The 26,288-nt window shown below is 39.9% G+C and overlaps 1 protein-coding gene across 3 annotated transcripts in view; it reads right to left on the reverse strand.

The window, feature by feature from the left end:
- The window catches only part of tmem38a (transmembrane protein 38A), a 40,564-nt gene extending 18,945 nt beyond the window's left edge, over positions 1 to 21,619 (reverse strand). Inside the window, exon 1 of one of the 3 annotated variants that reach the window (XM_069928446.1) lies at positions 21,330 to 21,616. In XM_069928446.1, the coding sequence (XP_069784547.1) occupies positions 21,330 to 21,453 (124 nt within the window). In that variant the 5' untranslated portion in view covers positions 21,454 to 21,616. Of the gene's footprint in view, positions 1 to 21,329 lie in introns of all 3 variants that reach the window. The other 2 variants (XM_069928445.1, XM_069928444.1) reach the window with 2 other exon arrangements.
- Positions 21,620 to 26,288: the final 4,669 nt, after the last annotated feature.

Raw genomic sequence — 26,288 nt, forward strand, 5'->3', positions numbered from 1 at the left:
ACCATCTGATTCTAATGAAATAAAAGGTAATTGAAGATTTAAGAACACAAAAGACCTTAACGATAAACTAGCCTGACACTCCACTGTAGTATTGAGGGAGAACTGCAATGTCATCCTTCAGATGTGACATGAGCATGTCCTGTACATTACAATATACAGATGCACCAAAATTCTTATTTGGTGCAGCCACACAGATACCTAAATACATTAACTATAATAATTTATATAAAATGTATAATTTAAATTACCTGAGACAGAAAAAAGTCATAATTAAAATATACGTAAATAAATATTCACAGTTGCAATTAGTGCAAAGAAAAATTCTTTCAATGATGCATTCAGATCTTCTGATGGTCCTGGAGTAGTTTATGACTTGGCTTCTGTACCTTCTGCTTGAAGGTAGCTTCAAGAAGAGATTGTGACAGATTGGACCAGATCAGAGCTAGATAAAATAGGGGAGTAGGTACCTGAACATATACTATATAAGTGGGATGAAAAGCTGGTGCAACATAGAAGTTCACCAGTGCTGCACCATCTGCTCAACATTTGGAAGAAGATTCACGTAGAAAGGAAAAAATAATTATCAACTACCAAAATTAATATTGACACAAAATCAACCAATCCCTTTCACAATGGATAACCTTTCCTTTAGAGAATGGGAGAGAAAAGGGAACAAAAGAATAGAAAATTGTTTTTTGGGAAATAATTTATTATCTTTTGAACAAATGAAGTACAAATATGGTATAACTCACGGTACAATGTTTGCATACCACCAACTGAAAACCTACTTAAAGGACAAATTGGGAACCAGACTGAGGTTACCAGAAGGAAGCAGTTTTGAATATGACACAATGATAATTAAAAGATTTATAATAAACATGTACATCAAACTGCAAGAGAAAGAGAACGAGGAAATAAGCTGTAAACCCAAACAAAAGTGGGAACAAGATCTAAACATAAAGATAAAGAATGAAACATGGGAAGAGCTATGCTCCAGAACTATGAGAAATACAATAAACACGAGATTATGCATGATACAATATAATTGGTTACACAGGCTATACACCACGCCCCAAAGTTAAATAAATGGGACCCAACAGTATCAGATAGATGTTTTTGCTGTAAGAAGGAAACGGGAATAACAGTACATGCAATCTGGGCATGTGAGAAAGTGGAAAAGTTTTGGGAAGATCTAAATCAGGTATTAAATAAAATCATAAAAAGCAACATACCAAAAAATCCAGAGATCTTTCTTCTAATATAAGTAAAGAATTAGGCCTCAAACTGTGAAGCACAAAAAAGATTTATTATGATAGCCTTAGCTGTAGCAAAAAAATGTATAATGTCAACCTGGAAATCAGAAGAGAGCTTGAGAATACAGAAATGGTACATAGAAATGAATAAATGTATTCCATTGGTAAAAATAACATATAATTTAAGAAATAACATCACAGTATTTGAACAAATTTGGGAACCGTACATGGAACACAACAGAGAGGGCCTACCGCGGACCTCCACCCCCTAAAATGACAGAATGAGAAGAAGACGAAATGAACTGACCCAATGTGTAAAAGTAGATGACACAATTTTCTTGTTTATTATCATTGGGCGATGACATTGTTTAATGGGTTTAATGTGTTGTACATGTTGAACGTTTAGTGGGTGTGGAGGGGGTGGGAAGGAGGGAGGGAATTAAAAGGGGAGAAAATGCACTGTGTATTCAAGAGGGAAATGTTTATGTGTATTTTGGTTAATATGGTTCATAGTGTGAAAAATAAAACATTTTTTAAAAAAAGAGATTGTGACTAGCATGAGAATCCTTTATGATGCTGACTGCCTTTTTTATTAATTTTTAAAAATTTTTCACTCTATAAACCATACTGACCAAAGTACACACAAACATTTCCCTCTTGAATATACACAGTGTAATTTTCTCCCCTTTTCCCCCCTCCCTTCCCTCCCTCCTTGCTGACTGCCTTCTTTTTTTTTATTTTTTATTTTTCACACCATAAATCACAATAGCCATGATATACACTTTTTCTTTTCCACACATTTACAGTGACTTTTTCTCCCTCCCCCCTCCCTCCTCCCAAGCCACCCCCCTACCCCCACCTCTCATCCATTTTAGGTATACAATCTAGGTTGCATTAATTCAGTCAGACAATGTTGTCATTCAACAAAAATACACCAGAAATTCTACAGAGTCCATTCTTTTCTTTTCTTCTCCTTCCATCAACTTAGGTAATGTTTGTTCCCCGTAGGTTTTCGCTATTGTATTTAATGTAAGGCTCCCATAGTTGTTCGAATATTTCAATATTATTTCTTAAATTATATGTTATTTTTTCTAATGGAATACATTTATTCATTTCTATATAACATTGTTGTATTTTCAAATTATCTTCCAATTTCCAGGTTGACATAATACATTTTTTTGCTACGGCTAGGGCTATCTTGACAAATCTTTTTTGTGCATCTTCCAAGTCAATTCCAAATTCTTTATTTTTTATGTTACTTAGGAGAAAGATCTCTGGATTCTTTGGTATATTGTTTTCTGTTATTTTATTTAATATCTGATTGAGATCATCCCAAAATTTTTCTACTCTCTCACATGTCCAGATTGCATGAATGGTTGTTCCCCTTTCTTTTTTACATCGAAAACATCTATCAGATACTGTTGCGTCCCATTTATTTAACTTTTGCGGTGTAATGTATAGTCTGTGTAACCAATTATATTGTATCATACGCAGCCTCGTATTTATTGTATTTCTCATCGTTCCAGAACATAATTTCTCCCATGTTTCCTTTTTTATCTTTATATTTAAATCTTGTTCCCATTTTTGTTTAGTTTTACCATTTGTTTCCTCATTCTCCTTTTCTTGCAGTTTGATATACATATTTGTTATAAATCTTTTGATTAACATTGTATCTGTAATCACATATTCAAGGTTACTTCCCTCTGGTGAACTCAAATTGCTTCCTAATTTATCTTTCAAGTAGGATCTCAGTTGGTAATATGCCAGCGCTGTATCTCCAGTTATATTGTACTTTTCTCTCATTTGTTCAAAGGATAAGAATCTACTTCCTGAAAAACAATTTTCTATTCTTTTAATCCCTTTTTTTTCCCATTTTCTAAAGGAAAGGTTGTCTATTATAAAAGGGAGTAGCTTATTTTGCGTCAATATTAGTTTTGGTAATTGATAATTTGTTTTATTTCTTTCTACATGAATCTTTTTCCAAATATTGAGGAGATGGTGTAATACTGGAGAAGTTCTATGTTGTACCAATTTTTCGTCCCATTTATATAATATGTGTTCAGGTATCTTTTCCCCTATTTTATCTAATTCTAGTCTCGTCCAGTCTGGTTTTTCCCTTGTTTGATAAAAATCTGATAGGTACCTTAATTGTGCGGCTCTATAATAATTTTTGAAGTTTGGCAATTGTAAGCCTCCTTGTTTATACCATTCTGTTAATTTATCTAGTGCTATCCTCGGTTTCCCCCCTCTCCATAAAAATCTCCTTATTATTTTCTTTAACTCTTTGAAGAATTTTTCTGTCAGTTGTATTGGCAATGCCTGAAATAAGTATAGTATCCTTGGAAAAATGTTCATTTTAATACAGTTTATCCTTCCTATCAGTGTTAGTGGTAGCTCTTTCCAATGCTCTAAATCGTCCTGTAATTTTTTCATTAGTGGATTGTAATTGAGTTTATATAATTGGCCTAGATTTTTGTTTATTTGCACACCTAGGTATCTTATTGCCTGCATTTGCCATCTGAATGGGGATTCCTCCTTAAATTTTGAGAAATCCGCGTTATTCATAGGCATTGCTTCACTTTTATTTACGTTTATCTTGTATCCCGACACTTCTCCATATTCCTTCAATTTCTTATATAGTTCTTTTATTGATAGTTCTGGTTCTGTTAAGTACACTATCACATCATCCGCAAATAGACTGATTTTATATTCCCTGTCTTTTATTTTTATTCCTTTTATATTATTATCTATTCTTATCGATTCTGCTAGTGGTTCTATAGCTAGCGCAAACAATAATGGTGATAGTGGGCATCCCTGCCGCGTTGACCTGCTTAAGTTAAATTGCTTTGATACATGTCCATTTACTGTCACTTTCGCTAACGGTCCCTCATATAATGCTTTAATCCAATTAATATACTTCTCCGGTAAACTGAATTTTTGCAATACTTTGAACAAGTAATTCCATTCTACTCTGTCGAAGGCCTTCTCTGCGTCTGAAGCAACTGCTACTGCCGGTGCTTTATTTCCTTCTACTGCATGAATTAAGTTAATAAATTTACAAATATTGTCTGTTGTGTGTCTTTTTTTGATAAATCCAGTTTGGTCTAAATTTACCATTTTCGGTACCTGTTCTGCTAATCTGTTTGCTAATAGTTTAGCTATTATCTTATAATCTGTGTTTAGCAGAGATATTGGTCTATATGACGCTGGTGAGAGTGGATCTTTCCCTTGTTTTAGTATCACTGTAATTATTGCTGTTTTACATGAATCTGGTAAGTTTTGTGTCTCATCAATCTGATTGATTACATCCAGGAGAGGCGGTATTATTAGATCTTTAAATGTTTTGTAGAATTCTATTGGGAGTCCATCCTCTCCTGGTGTCTTATTATTTGGTAAATTTTTTATTATCTCTTGTATTTCTACTGTTCCAAATGGTTCTGTTAATTTATTTTGTTCCTCTATTTGTAGTTTTGGTAGTTCAATTTTAGTCAAAAATTCATCTATTTTCCCTTCTTTCCCTTCGTTTTCAGTTCGGTATAATTGTTCATAGAATTCTCTGAAGTTTTCCTTAATTTCTTTTGGATTATATGTAATTTGTTTGTCTTTTTTCCTTGTTGCCAATACCATTTTCTTAGTTTGCTCTGTCTTAAGCTGCCATGCTAAGATTTTGTGTGTTTTTTCACCTAGTTCATAATATTTCTGTTTTGTCTTCATTATATTCTTCTCCACCTTATATGTTTGTAATGTTTCATATTTTATTTTTTTATCCACCAATTCTCTTCTTTTGGTTGTATCTTCCTTTATTGCTAATTTTTTTTCTATGTTTATTATTTCCCTTTCCAACTGTTCTGTTTCCTGATTATAGTCCTTCTTCATCTTGGTTGCATAACTTATTATTTGTCCTCTAATGAATGCTTTCATTGCGTCCCATAGTATAAACTTATCTTCCACTGATTCCGTATTTACTTCAAAGTACATTTTTAATTGTTTTTCAATAAATTCTCTAAAATCCTGTCTTTTAAGTAGCATGGGGTTTAATCTCCATCTATACATTCTTGGAGGGATGTCCTCTAGCTCTATTGCCAATAACAGGGGTGAGTGGTCCGATAATAGTCTAGCTTTATATTCCGTTTTCCTAACTCTCCCTTGAATGTGGGCTGATAACAGGAATAGGTCTATCCTTGAGTATGTTTTATGTCTAGTCGAGTAGTATGAGTATTCCTTTTCTTTTGGGTTTTGTTTCCTCCATATGTCCACAAGTTTCATTTCTTGCATTGATTTAATTATAAATTTGGTTACTTTGTTCTTCCTGTTAATTTTTTTCCCTGTTTTATCCATATTTGGATCCAAATTCAAATTGAAATCCCCTCCTATTAGTATGTTCCCTTGCGTATTAGCTACCTTCAAAAAGATATCTTGCATAAACTTTTGATCTTCTTCGTTAGGTGAATATATATTAAGTAGATTCCAAAGCTCCGAATATATCTGACATTTTATCATAACATATCTCCCTGCTGGATCTATTATTTCCTCTTCTATTTTAAATGGCACATTTTTGCTAATTAATATAGCCACTCCTCTTGCTTTCGAATTATATGATGCTGCTGTTACATGTCCTACCCAATCTCTCTTTAATTTCTTGTGCCCCAATTCAGTTAAGTGTGTTTCTTGGACAAATGCTATATCTATTTTTTCCTTTTTCAGTAAATTTAGTAGTTTCTTCCTTTTAATTTGGTTATGTATTCCATTAATATTTAGAGTCATATAGTTCAGCGTAGCCATTTTATATTTTGTTTATCTTCTCTTTCCGTTTTTCCATCATTACCTTTCCTCCTTTTCCATTTCTGTTTTCTTATTTTCAACTCTTTACCAGACAACATTCCAACAACATCCAACATTTTCCTTATTCTCCTATTTCTATCTTCTTTATCCCCAACCTCCCCTTCCCCTCCTGAGTTGTCCTTTATCCCTTGTCGGACAACCACATCTCCCCTCTCCATTTGGATTTGCGAATCCACTCGCAAGCGTCAACTGATTTTGCAGTGACCGCTCTTTTCCCCCACCCAGCCCCCCCCAGAAAAGATTTCACTTTTTATATGTCACAAAGGTCACTCTTTTAATTCCCTCCTTATTCTCTCTATTCCATTACCTTCCCTTATTAATTCTTGTCTATACTATCTATGTTTTCCTCTAATTACAGATACTTTCACGTATGCCCATTGTCTCTATTCACTCTTATACCTCTTTACCCGCATACATATCAATCGTGGTCATTTTTACCCTCATTACCCATCTTCATCCCTCAGTCTATTTTTGTCTTTACCCACATACATATCAATCGTGATCATTTTTGCTCTCATTACCCGTCTTCATCCCTCAGTCTATTTTTGTAATTGTTCTGCAAATTTTCGTGCTTCTTCTGGATCCGAGAACAGTCTGTTTTGTTGTCCTGGAATAAATATTTTCAATACCGCAGGATGCTTCAGTGTAAATTTATATCCTTTCTTCCATAAAATCGCTTTTGCTGTATTGAACTCTTTTCTCTTCTTTAGGAGTTCAAAGCTTATATCTGGATAAATGAAGATTTTTTGCCCTTTATACTCCAGTGGTTTGTTGCCCTCTCTTACTTTTTCCATTGTCTTCTCCAGTACCTTTTCTCTTGTAGTATATCTTAGGAATTTTACTACAATAGATCTTGGTTTTTGTTGTGGTTGTGGTTTAGGGGCCAATGCTCTATGTGCCCTTTCTATTTCCATTTCTTGCTGTAGTTCTGGACATCCTAGGGCCTTAGGGATCCATTCTTTTATAAACTCCCTCATATTCTTGCCTTCTTCATCTTCCTTAAGGCCCACTATCTTTATGTTATTTCTTCTGTTATAATTTTCCATTATATCTATTTTTTGGGCTAGTAATTCTTGTGTCTCTTTAGTTTTTTTATTAGATTCCTCCAATTTCTTTTTTAAGTCTTCTACCTCCATTTCTGCTGCTATTGCCCGTTCTTCCATCTTGTCCATTTTTTTCCCCATTTCTGTTAAGGTCATATCCATTTTATTTATTTTCTTTTCTGTGTTGTTTATTCTTCTTCTTAAATCATTGAATTCCTGTGTTTGCCATTCTTTAAATGACTCCATGTATCCTCTAACAAGAGCAAGTATATCCTTTACCTTGCCTTTCCCTTTATCTATTTCACTGTATTCTTCCTCTTCTTCTTCCTCTGGGTTGGCCATCTGTTGTTTCTTTGATGCCCTTTCCTCCGCTTCTTTCTTGTTTCCATTGTCTTCTGTGGTCTCTTCTTGCTGCAGGTGTTCTGCAGCTGTCGTTGCCGGCTGTGGAGATCGACTCCCCAGCTGGTCCCCCCTCCCGTCGGTGTGTTTTTTTTCATGCGCGGTTGCGCACTTTTACTCGGCTCTGTGAGCCATTGTTGTAGTTCTTTTTCTACCGACCTGAGGTAGTGGGGTCCTCTCTCCACAGCGGGCCTCTTCGGACAGGTAAGGCCTTCACCTTTTTCCTCCGTTGTCTTCTCTTCCTCTCTTCTTTCCGTTGTTTTTGATTTTTCTCCTTTTGTCTCCATCTTCTTTCCACCTTTATACTCACTTTTCTTTAACTTGTATTTCTGTGCCTTTGTATTTTCTCTTGTTTTTCCCGACTTTTCTGGAGAGGGCTGGAGTTCACCGTCCGGCCACTACTCCATCACGTGACTCCCCCCGCTGACTGCCTTCTTGAGGCAGTGTTATCAATGGAAGGGAAGTTGGTTCCCTTGATAGCGAGGTTCGACACTTTCTGCAACTTTCTGCGTTCCTGGGAACACAAGTTTTCAAACCAGGCCATGATGCCACCAGTCATACTTTTGACAGTGCATGTGTAGAAATTTGATGGATTACTTGACAATATGGCAAATCTCAATTTCAGACTTCAGATTTATTTTCAGAGTACATACATGACATCACATGACATTAGTGGCAGAATTACTATTAATTGGTAGTGAAAAAAAACTGCACATGTAAACAAATAAAGAACTGTAAACAGTTAATGAATGGAAACCAACTGACTGTGCAATACAGAGAGAATTAAAAAATCAATAGTAAATCACAAAATATTGTAGATAAAGTGCATAAGTAAAGTCCTTCAATGTCCCTGATTGAGTTTGTTTTTTTTGTAATATTTTATCATTTTAAATATATTTAACAATCTACAATCATATGCAATGCAAAGTATCAAGAGAACTCCTCCCTCCACTCCTTCTCCTCTATATGTCCTATTAAACAGAAAGAATGAAGAAAAAGAAACAAAAAAAGAGCATCCCATTGTCAGTGTGTAGTGAAATTTACGGAAACACGATAATACCACAGTATTAAAATCTTTCTTTTTAAAATATTTTATTGAGTTTAACATAATCCTACCTACAAAGTCTACTAATATAACAAATTGCATGTCATATCATATACATATCACAAATTAATATAAATGTAATTTTTAAAAATCCATCCATATTTGTTGATTTAACATTATTTTTTAAAAATAATTCTGGATAGAAACTAATTGAGTTACATTATACCAACCCTTGGTCAAAACCAAGTAATATCTGTCTAATTTGATGACAGCCATAATTAAACACATAAATAATCAATTAATCTAAAAAAAGGAATAAAAAGAAAAAAAAACAATAAAAAAATCTACAACTAAATCTAATCTACCCCCTCCCTCTAATCAAGGTTACCTTGCAGAAAAAAAGTAAATATATGGATTAAATAGCCACCTGTAATGAAACTAGACACAGAATCACTGAAGCAACTGAATGGGCCCCACAAATTTTCAAATTGAAAATCTATCTTTAATGTTGTATCTAATTTTTCCCAAGCTTAAATATGACATTACATCATGTAACCACTGTGTATGAATAGGTGAAGATTCATCTTTCCATTTCATTAAAATTGCTCGTCTGGCTATCAAAATGCTAAAAGCTAAAACTTTATCTTGAGATGCAGAGAAAAATATATCCAGTTCACGAGAAAAACCAAAGAAGACAATTAAAGGGCACAGTTCTATTTAATTTAAAAATTGTTGCTAAAGATTGAAAAATATTTTCCCAAAATCTTCCTAAATTCAGACACTCCCAAAACATATGGATCAATGAAGCTTCAAAAATTTTGAACCATACAAGTTAAAATCTTTACAGAGATCTGCTGGCGAGACAGTAGTGATCATATCCCCAAATTGGTACCAGTGAAGTACCAAATGCTCGAAATAAGGCTGTCAGATTTTTAGGAAGGTGTTATATCCCTTCCTGAGATTGTATGTGATCTTTTCAAGTGAAATGAAGCTATTCATCTCCGAAGACCACCTATCCATGGGAGTCAGACTGTTACTGCTATGCACTTCCTGGCCACACATAAGGCAATTTCTATGAATTTAATTTGACAGTTAGTGATCTACCAACCATGGTAAAGTTCCCCATAAGACAAAGCTCTGGGTCTATTGGGAAGATGACTCCTGTGATTTTGGTCAGGGTGTCACAGAGGTCATACCAGAAGGGCCTGCCCTTTGTGCAAAGCCAGGTAGAATGTAAAAGGGAACCCTAAAACACATCTCTGATAATTCAGGTTTATATTGGTGTAATTTCTGTGGGTAGAGGTACAGTTGATGGGGAAAATTATAATGGATCAGTTTATACCTGGCATTGATAGTAGCCAACATACTTCCCTGACGTAGATCTGACCAGAGTTGTTTGTCGATTGTTGTGTCTAAGTCTGACTCCAATCTCAAGCTAGATTTTGCAAAAATTTTAAGCGCCATGGACAAGGTGATTCAGTTGGAGAAGCTGGAGGTCGACCCCAAAGACCCAGAGGCCTCCATTAAATTCAACATGTGACTCCACTGCTTGAAGGCCTACATGAAGCACCACGAAATCACATCGGACAGCAATGAGTATGACTTACTACTCACAGCAGTAGGCCATCGCGCATCCCAATTGATCCGCGATTGTATGTGGTATGAAGAGGCGATGGCACTGCTCTGGCAACAATAGGGAGCATCAAGGAATGTCACATACGCGCGCTTCCAGCTTGGCTCCCGACACCAAGGCCCACGTGAGTCAGTCGACGAGTTCCTGCAGGCCATGCGGGAGCTGGGACAAGACCGCAGGTGCCGGGATGTGATGGCAGTGGAGTACCAGGAGAAGCTCATCCGCAATAGGCTGGTCGCTGGATTCCACTCCCAACACATCCACGAACGACTCCTGGAGATGGGCAGTCGGACCCTACAGGAGGTCGTGCAGATGGCCCAGGCCATGGAGATGGCCCAAAAAAAATGCAGAGGCCTACATATGGGTCACGCGGCCCCCAGATGTGCAGAATGGGCGGAGCCATGTTTGGATTCAGGGCCCCTGCCCCTGATGACTGCCGCAACTGCCGAGCACACGAGGAGTAACTACTGTGGGCAGAGCAAGCATCCCAGAAAGTACTTCCCTGCACATACTGCAACCAGCAGAAAGGGCACTGCACAAGGGTATGCCAATGTAAGCCCCCCACGAGCAGAGCCACGTGCAGCCCGTTACCCTCGATGCCGCCATGGCTCAAGCAGCTCCAGTTGTAAAAAAAAGGAAATGTCACTGTGTATATTTTAACGATGAACATTTGTAATATATTGTTACTGATTCGATTTATGGTGTAATAAATAAAAAATTACAAAAAAAAAGAGCAGCTCCAGTCATCAGTTCTGGTTGTGGAGAACCAAACTTCCAGGCCCACATCACGACAAGAAGGGACATCACTGCCGGCTTTAATTCCGGGCCCCACTGCGTGCGATCCATGGGGGCAGCCGTATTTACAATCTCCTGGGCCATCATCTTGGCAGCCGCCAACTCAACAACACGGAAGCAGTGGGTCAGACAGAGAACCGACATTAGCTTCGATCATCTTGGACCAAAGTCAACCACACCAGCTGGGACGGTCCATGATGGACATAGAGCTAAATGGTCACACCACGGGTTGCCTGTGTGACACAGGGAGCACCAAGAGTTTCATATACCCATGCACCGCCGAACGCTACTCCCTTACTGTGTCCCCTGTGAAGTGCTAAGTAGCACGAGCCTCCCAATCCTTCTCGACAGAAATCCACGGGAAGCACTACATGAACCTAACCATGGGGGGGACGAAATACAAAAATTTCAGACTGTTGGCGATGCCCCATTTCTGTGCCCCTGTCATTTTGGGACTGGATTTCCAGTGCCAGTTAAAAGGGATGCTGATACAGTTTGACAGCCTCCATCACCTGCTCACAGTCAGGAACGACCAGTTCCAGGAGGTCCCACCCCTCCCCCCTTTTGGAAAGGCCCAATCACGGACCTGCAGCCGGGGCAGTGCTGCCCACTTGTGGCCTGGCCACCCTATAAATTCCTCCCCCGCACTGTTCCAAGACCTGACCCCAGGCTGTAGGCCGGTGGCCACTAAGAGTAGACAGTACAGCCCGGAGGACAGGGGATTCATTAAGGGGAAGTTCAAGAGCAGGATAGTCATTGTTTATAAACTGTTCTCGAACCTAGAGGTAATGGACTTTAGATCTGTGCCTTCTTCCCAAAGGAAGCAACGAGAACAGGTTTGTGACCAAGGTGGTGGGCCCACCACCTCACATGGATGTCTTCAATGGATGGACATACAGAGCCTGTAATGGATTTGGTTAAGTTTACTTCATCTTGCAGTCTTCTGAATTCCTGGGCACATGAATTAACAAATCAGGCTCTGATGCAACCATCCAGTGTACTTTCCACAGTGCACCTGCTGAAGTTTAACAGAGTATTCAACAAGATCCCAAATCTCCTCAGACTTCTTCACAAAGAAATTCCTCTGCATCTCTGTTCTAAAGGAATATTTTTGCATTTTGGGAATATGCTCTCTGGTTTCAGACTTCCCCAACAGAGGAAAAATCCTCTCCACATCCACACTATCCAGGCCTTTTAGTATTTGATAGATTTCAATGAGATTTCCCCTCGTTTTTCTTAATTCCAGCGAGTACAGTTCCAGAGTCATCAAATGATGTTCATATGATAACCCTTTCATTCCAGGATCATTCAAGTGTACCTCCTCTGGACCTTCTCCAATGCCAACACATCCTTCCTTAGATAAGGGTCCTAAAACTGCTCACAAAACTCCTAAAATCAACAATAAGTTCCTTGGTTTTGTTGACGTTGAGAGTAAGATTGTGTTCTGGTGTCATCAGCAAATTTATAGATCGCTGTGAAGCAAGCCTTGGCTACCCAATCATGAATGTATAGGAAATAGAGGAGGGGATTAAGCATTCTGCCTTGAGGAGCCCCTAAGTTGATGGTCAGTGACAAGGAGGTTATGTTGCAAATCTGAATTGATTGGGGTCTGCCAGTGAGGAATTCGAGGATCCAGTTGCAGAGGGATGGATGGGATTCCTGATTCCCTGAGACTGATATGTTTGCTGGTATGATGGTGTCAAATGCTGAGCTGTTAAATGAACAAAAGCCTGATGAAGATGTCCTTGTGGTCAGGTTGATCTCATGCAAAGTGGAGGGCTAGCTCTATTCCACTTGAGCATGGACCTGTTCATCTAAATCAGCTCTGGTTAAATAACACTGATTGTAAAATGTTCTGGATTCCAAATCTACCTGTGACCTTGTCGCATTCTACAATCACACAAGTTATCTGCAATACACCAATCCTAACCTTGAGCAACTTTATTCTAATTGATCATTATTAGCAGGAATGTCTTCAGTTAAAAATGTCTTGAGTTTTGGAATTTTTCTTTTAAACCAGAACTTTCTTTCCGCTTTTAAACTTTGCCTTACACCTATCTCTTTGGACAACTTTAGGACATTGATTGCTCTACGTTGGGTCAGTGTCAAACTTTGCTTGTTAATACTCCTTATGTAGCCCACTAAAATATTCCACTGAATTAAACTAGAAATTTCCACTGGAAATTAAAAAACCATCAATGTTTTTACTTTGAAGCTTGCAAATTAAGATCTTAGTCTGATGGGATGTTCATAAATAGTATTTGTGTGACCCACAACCAGTTATTTTGAATTGCAAGATTCACACAATAGCATTGTTCGGTTTCCCTGTACAAGTTTCAATGCACACTATTGATTAATTGCAGCTGCTGCTTCAGCTGATATTTAGTCTTAATTTCTGCAGCCATCTTACAGTTATAGATGCTACAGCATGAAACAAGCCCTTCAGTCCATTCTGTGCTGTCCATTTACACTAATCCTACATTAATCCCATTTCATTCTTGTAATATTCTCATCATCTGTCCCAGAGTCTACCATTTATTGGGAGTGATTTACCAATTAACCTCCAAATCTATAACTCTTCTGACATGTAAGAAATCTGGAGCACCCAGAGGCAACCCACACAGGTGAGAGTACAAACTACACAGACTGCACCCAAGGTCAGGATCGAATTTGGGATTCAGGTGCTGTGAAGCTGCAGATCTATTGGCTGTCCACATTCTGCCCAAAAGTGGTAAGAAATCAGTTAGAGGCACTGGTTGAGCTGGTGAACAATCAGTAGAAATGCCTGTAGGAGATGTGATCTTAAGAATATTAACAACAGCCTGACCCTCCAAGGCTACAACCAGCTGCTTCTGTCAAGAAGTATTCAGGGGTCTCAACTTTGGAGAGCCTGCAATTCCTCTTGACTGAAGCAAAACAAGATGAAATTCAGATTTATTGACCCAGGTGTAGTGATAAAGTTTGTTTTGTGAGCAGTCCAGCTAGAAATCACATACATAGTGCAGTAAGTAAGACACAGTACAAAGATCATTTGGTATGGACCAATGTTACTCGTGTGAGGGTTATTCAGGAGTTTGATCACGGTGGGAAAGAATCTGGCCATGAATCTGATAGTGCATGATCTCACACTCGTGAATCTTCTTCTGGATAGAAGGAGGGAGAAGAGAGCGTGGTGGGGGCGGGTTAAGTCTTATAATATGCTGGCTGATTTTACAAGACAGCAGTAAGTGTAGAAGGAGTGGATGGAGGGGAGGGAAGGTCTTGTGTGATGAACTGCGTCTCGTTCACGTCTCTCTTTACAGCACATTTTGAGTATGGAGGTCAGATGTCCTCCAACAGGGAGCAGTAAACTGAAATGTCGCAGAAATCAGCCGCTTAGAATGGTACTGACACTGACATCTAAGAGAATGCTTGATGACCCTAACCTTTGTGGCCAAACCAGTCTAGATGCACAAATGGGGTAGTATTCATAGAACAAACAAATGCAGTTATGAGTTCTGGCTCCTTAAGGAAAACAATATTACTAAAACTGGTTGAACTCATTTTTAAGATCAGTAAATCACACAAATTGGGCTTGTATGAGGCAAATAAGATTGCCATATTATAACATGTGTTTTAAAAAGTTGGCCTTGTCTCCTATCTATATTTATTATTATTTAATTTCTTAAGAAAAATTAAACTTGGATTGGGTATTACTTTCTGAGGGTTAACTATTCATTATAGATCAATTCTAAAGGCTCTCCACACACTCAAAGCAATGTTAATCTCTCAAACAGCTGCTGTCAATTTGATCCTTTGTAGAATGATGAGCCTGCAGTTCATGTGTAAAAGATACTGAGATTCTAAAATTATCACAAGATGCATTCCACTGCCTCATCTACACACCACTGCTCCCCAAATATTACTTGATACTCCTTCACCCAACTCACTATTATGTCATTCTTTAAGGAACACATACCTACTTTGACTCTGAGGACCAAAAGCTGCAGATCTATTACAGAAGGAGAAGCTGGTGAGTTACTTTTGAATCAAGATGACAAAGTAGCACAATCACTGAATGAAAATAGCCAAAACCAGTAGGTCCCTGTCTTATAGGACTTATTGAACTTTTGTAACATTAAGTTCAAAGTGCCACCCCACACATCAAGATAATTTTAAATCATTTTCACACACTTACCATACTAGTACTTGAACTCTAATCTCTGTGGGACCAGTCCAGGACTATAGCTAATAGGTATGTTAGCTTTGCTGTTTCTACTACAGGAAGCCAATGGGGAAGAAAGGTTTTGACTTGGATTAAGATTTGGGTTAGGGTGTGTTTGGATGAGAATTCACATAGTGAATTCAAAAAGGATGAAGTTTTTAAAAAGAATGTTGTTTCCGATATCTAGGCCACGTTTAGCCAATAGAAAGAATATATTGGTATTGTTTTGTTCTTATAAGATTATTAAGTATAAAATGAGAAAAGATCCTTGCACAGGTTCTTTGAGGCTTACAACAGTCAGAAATTAGAAATTCCAAAAAATGAAACATTGCAGTTTCTCAGACTTAAACATAGAAGCAGAAACTGACCATAGACTCATGTACTGCCAAATCGAGGCAACCCACAAATTAGAGGAACAACACTTCTTATTCCACCTCAGCAGTCTCCAACCAGATGCCATCTCTATTTTCCATTAACCCTCCCTCTCCCGGTATCTCTCTTTCTCTACCCCTCTATCTCCCTTCTTCTCATTTTCCACTCCCTTCCCTTCCTTTTCCTCTCAGCTATTTGATTTTGCCCTCTCCTCCTATCGCCTCAGCTTATTTCTCTTCCACCCTCCCACCTGCACGACTCACCCACCTCCACCTCTGTATTCATGCATCTGTATGATTTTTGACACTCCTGGAGAAGGGTTTAGGCCTAAAACCAACTGCTTTTTACTTCCCATGGATGCTGCATGACCTGCTGAGTTTCTCCAGCACTTCTCTCTGTACTTCATATTATAACATTTATTCAGACCTGACCTGGAGTTCAGCCTGAAGGTAGCAGTGAGAAGAGATGGTTACCAGTATGACAGGGATTATCATGTTGGCTGCCTTCTTGAGACAGTGTTACATAGAAACATAGAAGATAGGAGCAGGAGTAGGTCATTCGGCCCTTCGAGCCTGCTCCACCATTCAATGAGATCATGGCTGATCTTAAAGTTCAGTACCCCGTCCTCACCTTCTCTCCGTAACCCCTAATTCCCTTATACTGAAGAAATATACCTAATTCCCTCTTAAGTATATTCAATGAACCTGCCTCTACTGCTCTCTGTGGCAATGAATTCCACAGATTCACCACCCTCTGGGTAAAGAAATTCCTCCTCATCTCGATTCTAAATGATTTGCCTATTATCCTCGAACCATGGCCCCGGGTTCTGGACTCCCCCACCATCGGAAACATCCCTTCCGCATCCATTCTGTCCAGTCCTGTCAGAATTTTATATGTTCACATAGACGTCTTCCATGCACAGGAGGTCAGTACCTGTGATATACTTGGCTAGCTTTGCCACTTTCTGCAGCTTTGTGTTCCTGAGCACTCTAATTTCCAAATCAGGCCCTGATGCGACCAATCAGCCTAATTTCTACAGTGCACTGACAGAGTATTGATAGAGTACTTGATGACATTCCAAATCTCCTGAGGCTTCTTAGAAAATAGAGGTGTTGATATGCCTTCACAGTGGTCTTGATGATCTATGACCCTGACCCCCAATATACTCAGCAACCAAGCCCCACAGCTCTCTTGAGTAGTATACCAAAAATTTGCATTCCTCCAGGTGAAGAACTTTCTTCATTGCTCTCCTTGATGGCCAGTCTTTTATTTTGAAACTACCACCCTTGGTTCTAGGTGCTTCAGTCTGGAGAAACATCAACCCAACATTAACCTTGACAAACCCTGTAGGAATACTGATATAATGATGATAATTCTCATTCTGCTAAACTCAAGAACACACAGATGTAGTTTGCTTAACATGACAAATTCACCATCTCAGAAATCACTTTTGTGTTCGTCCTTGACTGCAAATATATTCTGCCTGAGGTAGGAAGACCAGATCTGCACACAACCAGATGCCTCTGCCCAGTTTCTTGCTATTCGTGATGAAGGGCTTTCGACCCAAACTGGCAACTGATTTGCTTTCCTCAGTATGTTGTGTGTTGCTCCAGTTTTCCAGCAATTGCAGATTTCTTGTTTACCTCTGCTTGCTGAACATTTTCATACAAGTGATTCATGGGGAAGAACACCCATGCCCTTATGAACACCAACACCTTGCAATCTCACCATTTAAAAAAATAAACTGCTTAAAATAATCTGTTTTTTTTTAATATAGATGATGATTTCTCATTTTTCCATATCATCTTCCAACTGTTAGTGACTTCCAAGGTTGTCCCAACAACAGCTCACAAAGCTGCAACTTGTCCTCACAAAAGAGGACAACCAACTGTGGGTTTCCCTTTAATCTCACACCATTCTAACTTGGAACTATATTGCCTATTTTTCCTTATCATGTCCTATAAATCCCGGAACTCCCTATTCAACAGTACTATCAAATACCTTCTCCAGAAGAAGGTATCAAGTTCTCAAAGGTGATTTAGGATGGGCAATAAATGTTGGCCTTTTGCCAGCAAGGCCCAGATGACAAACAAATTAAGAAATGAGATGTCATCCAAATACAGGTACTCCCCGACTTGTGACCTATGCGACTTATGCGCGTACGATCGAAAATTTGTTAAAAAATATAAAGCAAAAATATAAAATTTACGTGGCTTATGTTGACAAATTGGGATACTGGGCACGTAAGAGCTAAAATGTGCGTACTTACCTTGTTAGTTGGGTCCGTAAGCTGGGTGCAGCTATCTTGATTCCTGTCTGCATGTGCGAAGTCTTCAGTTGGTGCATGCGCATTTCGCGTATTGGAGTTTGGTTGGTGCATGCGCGAGAGTTAAGGGCACGAATTCAATATCATTAGGCACTTAAGTATGCAATTCCAAGATATGACCGATCCTTCAGTCCGAATTACGGTTGTAAGTCAGGGAGTACATGTACAGTGATGCAATGGACTAGACCAGTGGTTTTCAAACTTCCCCCTAAACTCACATTCCACTTTAAGCAATCCCTATGCCATAAATGCTCTGCGATTAGTAAGGGATTACTTAAAGTGGAATGTGAGTTTAAGGGACCATCAACCAATTGTTTGTTGACCTCTTGGAGACACATATCAGCCAGACCAACATATTTTGCTGCCTATGTACATTTGTGAACATGATAAGCTTTTTAGTGCAGACTTTCTTGTTTAAGCTTTTAATGTAAGTCATTAGTTTGTTGATCACTGATAAAAATGCACTGATGGGGTCTGAACTCATATCTCCAGACATTATCCAATGCTTGAACCAACTGGTCATGCAATTCCATCATTCTAGTGAGGTGAGAGATGGACAATAAATTCTACCTGTGTTTGCAATACCCATTCAAGTTCAAGTTTATTGTCACATGTATCAAAAATATTAGATTGTTTTGCAAGCAGACCAGCAGACATCTCATCTGGGAACCTTTCAGGCAGTGAGTTCTAAACAATTGCTAGGCAGGTGAAAACATCTTTACTTAGCTCCTCTACAATATTTCCACCAATTAAACTCTGAGCATTTCTCCAGGTTGCTAACCTTGCTGTATCTGGGTATCTCAAAATTCTGTACATCTGAATTAGATCTCCATTTTCCAAAGAAAATACATGCAGCTCTATCAATCCATTCCCACAGCTATTATTCTTCTAGCCATATCATAGAACATAAAATACTGCAGCATAGTACAGGTCTTTCATCCCACGATGTAGTGCAAACCTATATGAACCTTCTCAACAACAATCTAATCCTTCTTTACCTCACTTCCATAACCTAATTTTCTTAAATTCATGCACCTATCTACGTTGACAATGTCCCTATTGTACCTGCATCCACCACCATCCCCAGGCACACATCACTCTCTGTTTTAAAAAAAAACTTACCTCTGACACCTCCCCAAAACTTTTCTCCACTCACCTTAAACAAATGTTCTCTGGTATTTGCTATTCTCACCCCTGGAAAAAGTTGCTGTCTGTCTACCCTATCTAAGCTACTCATAATATCTCTTTTAAAGTCACCTCTCATCCTTCATTCCTCCAAAGAGAAAATACTTACCTCTATCAACTATGCTTCATAAGACACGTGCTCCAAACCAGGCAACCTCCTGGTAAATCTCCTCTGTGTCCCCTCTAAAGTGACACCCTTCCAATACTGAGGTGACCACAACTGAACACAATACTCCAAGCGTGGTTGATCCAGTGTTTTATAGACCTGCAACCTCTTGAACTCAATCTCCTAACTAATGAAGGTCAGCACACCATTAGTGGAAAACACAAAAATTCTGCAGAAACTCAGCAGGTCTCTCAGCAGCTATAGGAAGTAAAGGGTAACCAATGTTTCAGGCCTGATCTCCTTGTCTTGGTATGAGGAAAAAGGAGGTGGGCCACCTGAATAAAAGGTGGAAGGAGAGGAGGGAAGGGAGGAAGAGGCAGGGGGAGGCGCACAAGCTAACAGGTAAGAGGTTATAGGCAGATGTAGGTGTGAAGGTAGAAGAGATAAAGCTGAGGTGATGAGGAAGGGATAGCTCTGAATGGAGAGAGAAGGGAGTGGGGAGCTGGAGGAAGGAGACTGAGAGATAAAGAGAGAGAATCATGGGAGGGGTTTAATGGAAAAGTCGATGTTAATGCCATCTGGTGGGAGAGTGCCCATTCAGAATATCAGGTGTTGTTCCATTTTGCCGATAGCCCCAGTTTGACAGTGCATGACACTATGGATAGATATGTTGGTGTGGGAATGGAGTGTGGAATTAAAATGGTTGGCTAATGCAATATCCCCACTATTGTAGAGGATAGAGCTAAGGGGCTCAACAAAATAATCTCCCTGTCTGCATCCAGTCTCTCCAACATAGAGAAGGCCACAACTGGAGTTCCAGATGCAGTAGATGACCCTTGCAGATTCACAAGTGAAGTATTGCTTCTCTTGGAAGCATTGTTTGGGGCTCCACATGGTGGTGAGGGAAGAGATGTGGGCAGAATTGTTGCATTTTTTTTGGCCACACCATTTGTTGGTCTGGACTCCTTTCCCCAGCCAGCACTGTCTGTATTCTGAGATTTCCTGTGGGTTTTTTTGCCCATTCTGCTTATTCCTTGAAGGGGTCAGGCCTGAAATGTCGGCAACATCTCTGGCTCCTATGGACGTGGAAAGACCAGCAGGTATTGGTGGAAAGAGATGAATGGACAAGGGAGTCTCAGATGGATCTATCCCTGCAGAAATTAGAGAGGGAAGGATATTGGATGCAGAGGCTAGTAGGAGGATAGGTGAGGACAAGGGGAACCCTGTCCTTGATGCATCTCAGAGATTTAACAGGAGTCTTACACCAAGGCTAGTGGGCGTATGGAACGACCTGCTGGAGGATGTAGTTGAGGCCGGTACTGTTGCAACATTGAGAAAAACCATGTTCGGATCCATGGAGCGGATATGTTTCTAGAGATCTGGGCCAAACACAGGCAGGTGGGACTCGTGTGGGTGGATATTTTGGTTGACTTGGGCAAGTTGGGCCTGTTTCCAGCTGTGTGACTGTGACTCCTTCACACAGCACCAGTGACAATGATGTGAGATGCCTTTTAATGCCAGATGTTAACATCCAGCTGTATACCTGCTCGTGTTTATTTACTTTCATCCTGGATTCCAAATTGGAAGCCTTCTGGTGAAAGTTGAGCTGCCTCCATGTAGTAGTTTTACGTCCTCGCTATTCACACGCCTGGGAATGAACATCGCCATCAGAGCTGCAGGTATTCCTGGACATCTATTTATTCTCATTTCCTTAATACATAAGGAAGCATCTGCAGATTCTCACTGTCCCCCACCCACCACGCCATCACCACACACACGGCGTCCAAATTTCTCGCAAATAGGAGGTGAAGATTACCGAATCATTGCGAAAGGAAAATCAAGACGGCGGCAGTCCAGGGTCTGGACGGACAGAGAGCAGCCGCCGATGGTCCTGGTCTTAGCACCCGTCCGTCGTCCTTCTGGTCGCTAGTAGCAATTCCATTAGGCCGGATGTCTAGAACCCAGCATTAAAGTGATCGTTTCCCCAATCTGGCCGTGCCCAAGTTCAACACACGCCCCACAGGATGAAACAGCAAATCGGAGAAATGGTCCCGGTCACCCGGGCTGTCTCCCAAATATATCCGCGTTCCCCCAGCCCCAACACCCCGATACTGCAGTGAACAGACCTGGCTCGTATTTCAAGTAGAGGATCGACACGATGTAATACGCCAGGTCAAACAGTGGAAACATGGACATCTTGGAAAAATAAAGAGCGACCTCGCTCAGATTCAGCACCGCCAGTACATCCATGCTGAGGGAGCTCGGTAGTTGCTGCTTCCAAGAACTGGTTTGGCCAAGTGGGCTCCGAGTCTTGCCTCCGGTTCCTCTCTCTCTCTCTCTTGTCTCCTATGTCTCACTTCTGTCTCTATACCTATCTGTCTTTCCCCAACTAAATCCCCCCGACTCGGCCCTGGTTATCACAAATAACCTCCTGACGTCAACCACACAGCACACAATCTCATTGCCAACGTGTGATTAAAGCCAATCAGGGACTTGTCTCTGCAGCCTTCACAAAAATAAACAGCACCCACACACAGCCCTAAAAAGGCAGGGAGACCAGGCTTGTCAAAGCGAAACTGCTCTCACAAACCTATCATTGGATCCTTGGAGGAGCCTTGGCCTCAAGAGTCGGGTTGCACCAAGCAAGGGCGGGTCCTGGCGTATTAATCAGACTGCGGCAGCACGAACATTTGAACTGGAGTGAATGGGAATACCCATACTTTAAACCGCCCGCACTTTCCCAGATTTTCTGCGTAGCTTTTCAAATGGAACAATGCTGTATGAAGTAAAGCACGAAAGTCTGCAGTAGACACCGTGGTTGAAGTAAAAACAATATAAAGCTAAATGACCTGTTGAGTTTCTCCAGCATTGTGTTCTAATTTCAATGCAATGAGTTTAACCCCCGTGCAGTATTTTAAGAACGTAACGTTATACCTTTCATTACAACCAGACGAATGCATGCAAACACCAAATTAAAATTACAAGCGTACATTCAGACCAGTTTGGGATAAAAAAAAATGTAAACCGTGTTATATTGATCCGACCAGGCTGACAACCTGAACACAAATATTCTCTTCACAGATCCGAAGCTGAATGCTTTCTAGACGTTCTCACACCATGAAGAAAGGACCTTCAAATTCAAGGACAGTTTCTTTTCTCTTATCAGGTTTTCGAATTGACCTCTCATGAGAATAAGATGCCTTACACCATTTAACTGTATTTTCTCTTCTACTCTGTGTTCACGTGTAGAGGGTGACTTGATTGGATAGCATCTAAAGTAAAGTTATTCACTGAATGTTGGTACACTTGATAGTAAACGTTTCAATTCAATTAAAACAAAATTCTGTCTATTCCTCTGGAATATAATTGCAAATTTAAATGTATATTGTACCTTACAAGAATTTCCTTCATAATTTTGCAGCCATTTCTATAAAGTAGAATGGTTAAACACACAGAAAATCTGTGGGACTGCTTGAGCAATAAATAGCCTTGCCTAAAAAAAACCAAAATCAATCTTAGTATTGAAATTTTATTTGCCCCACCCCACAATCTAATTGGCATTTTGAGAGCAAGTTCCATATTTCCACTGAAGTGCTTGAAGAAATGCTTCATGACAACAATCTTTAAGGTTGTTAATATACCTCCACCAGAATAAATATCTCTATCTAATACCAACTCCTTTATTATTCATTTTCAACTTCTTTCTATAATCTTTTGCACTTAAGAAAATGCATCCTCTGTGAAACCCATTAAAAACTCTGTGCCTCATCATCCTTAAAGTTAGCATAAGAACATGATAAATAGGAGCAGGGCGAGATCAACCAGTCCCTCAAGCCAACTCATTAGGATCTTAGTAAAACACAAAAGTTTGCAGACACTTTAATTGAAATAAAAACACAATGCTGGAGAAACTCAGCAGTGTACTTTATGAAGCAAAGATAAGGATACACAAGATCGGGCTTGAGCCCTTCATCAAGGTATGGACAAAATGAAGACAGGCACCTAAACAAAATGGTGGAGGAGAGGGGCAGGGGAAGAGCACAGTCCCACAGGCAGGAGGTAATAGGTGGATAAGGGAGGGAGGGCACCACAGCAAACAGGGGGAGTGGGGGGTGACTCTGTGAATGAAGAGGGAAGAAGTGGAGAGCTGGAGGAAAGAAGACAGAGGGATGGGGAAGACAGGGAGAAGGGGGGAGTGGATAGCAGAAACCAGAGGTCATTGTTAATGCCATCCGGTTGGAGTGTGCCCAAATGGAATATTAGGTGTTTTCCTCCAATGTATGGGTGGCCTTGGTTTGTCTTTACATAACCCCATGGACATGGGGTCCAGCGCAGGAGTGGGGCGCAGAAATAAAATGATTGGCCACTGGGAGATCCCTGTCATTGATGCAGACAGAGTGATACTCAGGAATGCAATCTCCCAGCCTGTGTCCAGTCTCTCTGATGTAGAGAAGATCCCTTTAGGATTGGCTGATCTTCCGCCAGACAAGACCTCTTAGTGAACATATTAGTTTATTAAATTGTACTGACAATAACCACACCAGCAATGCGAGTATAAACTAATATGTACACTAAGAGGCCTTGTCTCTCTGCAAGATGAACCTGGAAGGCTAGACTGTAGCTCTGGACTGCTTTAGATGACCCCTGGTGATCTAGTGGTGTAATTACATGTCACCACAGGAACATCCAAGCATATGAATCCCCTTTTACCCCAGCCTGTTTCTGCTGAGTTAGCTGGGCAACTTGACCAATGCAATTTTAGAACTGTTGGTCTGATGCTGCCCGAGCTTCTACCCCCGCTGGTTCGTTGTACTGGGAGTTGCTTTTGCAATCTCCGTCCGCGTCTGCTGCCGCGTTTGGGCCGGCCTGATCTCCGCAATGGCCAAAAACAAACTTTCCACCACTTCTACCTTAGTACCATTGATACTGTGAGAGATGATAAAAACTGATATTGCAATATGAACATGAAGAAAATAAAATTGATACATAAGTAAATGAATGAAGCCAGTACAAACAACATGAGACATGGATATTAGAAGGGAGGAAGCTGTCACTGTCTGAGTAAGATAAGAATCTCCTAGCCCTTCAGACAGAAGCAGCAAGTTCACTGAATGAAGGAGATAAGGACAGACAATTGATGATAGAAGTCTGAACGAGATAAGGGTCTCCAAGCCCCAGATAGAATTAGCAAGGCTTGCATAAATAATTAGAAAACCTGAGGAGTCACGTGATGGAGTAGTGGCCGAACGGTGAACTCCAGCCCTCTCCAGAAAAGTCGGGAAAAACAACGGAAAACACAAAGGCACAGAAATAAAAGTTAAAGAAAAGTGAGTATAAAGATGGAAAGAAGATGGCGACAAAAAAAGAAAAATCGAAAGCAATGGTAAGAAGAGAGGAAGAGAAGACAACGGAGGAAGAAGGAGAAGGCCTTACCTGTTCGAAGAGGCCCGCGGTGGAGAGAGAAACCCGCTCCCTCAGGTCGGTAGATAGTGGACTACAAAAATGGCTCGCTGAGCCGAGTAAAAGTGCGCAACCGCGCATGCGCGACGGGAGGGGGGACCAGCTGGGGAGTCGATCTCCACAGCCGGCAACGACAGCTGCAGAACACCTGCAGCAAGAAGAGAACACAGAAGACAATAGAAACAAGAAAGAAGAGAAGAAAAGGGCAACAAAGAAACAACAGATGGCCAACCCAGAGGAAGAAGAGGAAGAGGAAGAGTACAGTGAAATAGAAGAAGAAGAGAAAGGCAAGATAAAGGTTGTACTTTCTCTTATTAAAGGATACATGGAGTCATTTAAAGAATGGCAAACACAGGAATTTAATGATTTAAGAAGAAGAATAAACAACACAGAAGAGAAAATGAATAAAATAGATATGACCTTAACAGAAATGGGAAAGAAAATGGACAAGATGGAAGAGCGGGCAGTAGCAGCAGAAATGGAGGTAGAAGACTTAAAAAAGAAATTGGAGGAATCTAATAAAAAAGTGATAGAGACACAAGAACTGTTAGCTCAAAAAATAGATATAATGGAAAATTATAACAGAAGAAATAACATAAAGATAGTGGGCCTTAAGGAAGATGAAGAAGGCAAGAATATGCGGGAGTTTATAAAAGATTGGATCCCTAAGACCCTAGGATGTCCAGAACTACAGCAAGAAATGGAAATAGAAAGGGCACATAGAGCATTGGCCTCTAAACCACAACCACAACAAAAACCAAGATCTATTTTAGTAAAATTCCTAAGATATACTACAAGAGAAAAGGTACTGGAGAAGACAATGGAAAAAGTAAGAGAGGGCAACAAACCACTGGAGTATAAAGGGCAAAAAATCTTCATTTATCCAGATATAAGTTTTGAACTCCTAAAGAAGAGAAAGGAGTTCAATACAGCAAAGGCAATTTTATGGAAGAAAGGGTATAAATTTATACTAAAGCATCCAGCGGTATTGAAAATATTTATTCCAGGACAACAAAACAGACTATTCTTGGATCCAGAAGAAGCACGAAAATTTGCAGAACAATTACAAAAATAGACTGAGGGATGAAGACGGGTAATGAGAGTAAAAATGATCACGATTGATATGTATGTGGGTAAAGAGGTATAAGAGGGAATAGATACAATGTGCATACGTGAATGTATCTGTACTTAGAGGAAAATATAGATAGTATAGACAAGAATTAATAAGGGAAGGTAATGGAATAGAGAGAATAAGGAGGGAATTAAAAGAGTGACCTTTGTTACATATGAAAAGTGAAATCTTTTCTGGGGGGGGCTGGGTGGGGGGGAATAGCGGTCACTGCAAAATCAGTTGACGCTTGCGAGTGGATTCGCAAACCTAAATGGAGAGGGGAGATGTGGTTGTCCGACAAGGGATAAAGGACAACTCAGGAGGGGAAGGGGAGATTGGGGATAAAGAAGATATAAATAGGAGAATAAGGAAAATGTTTGATGTTGTAGGAATATTGTCTTATAAAGAGTTGAAAATAAGAAAACAGAAATGGAAAAGGAGGAAAGGTAATGATGGAAAAACGGAAAGAGAAGATAAACAAAGTATAAAATGGCTACGCTGAACTATATGACTT

The sequence above is a fragment of the Narcine bancroftii genome, chromosome 3 (assembly GCF_036971445.1).
Source record: "Narcine bancroftii isolate sNarBan1 chromosome 3, sNarBan1.hap1, whole genome shotgun sequence".
NCBI lineage: Eukaryota > Metazoa > Chordata > Chondrichthyes > Torpediniformes > Narcinidae > Narcine > Narcine bancroftii.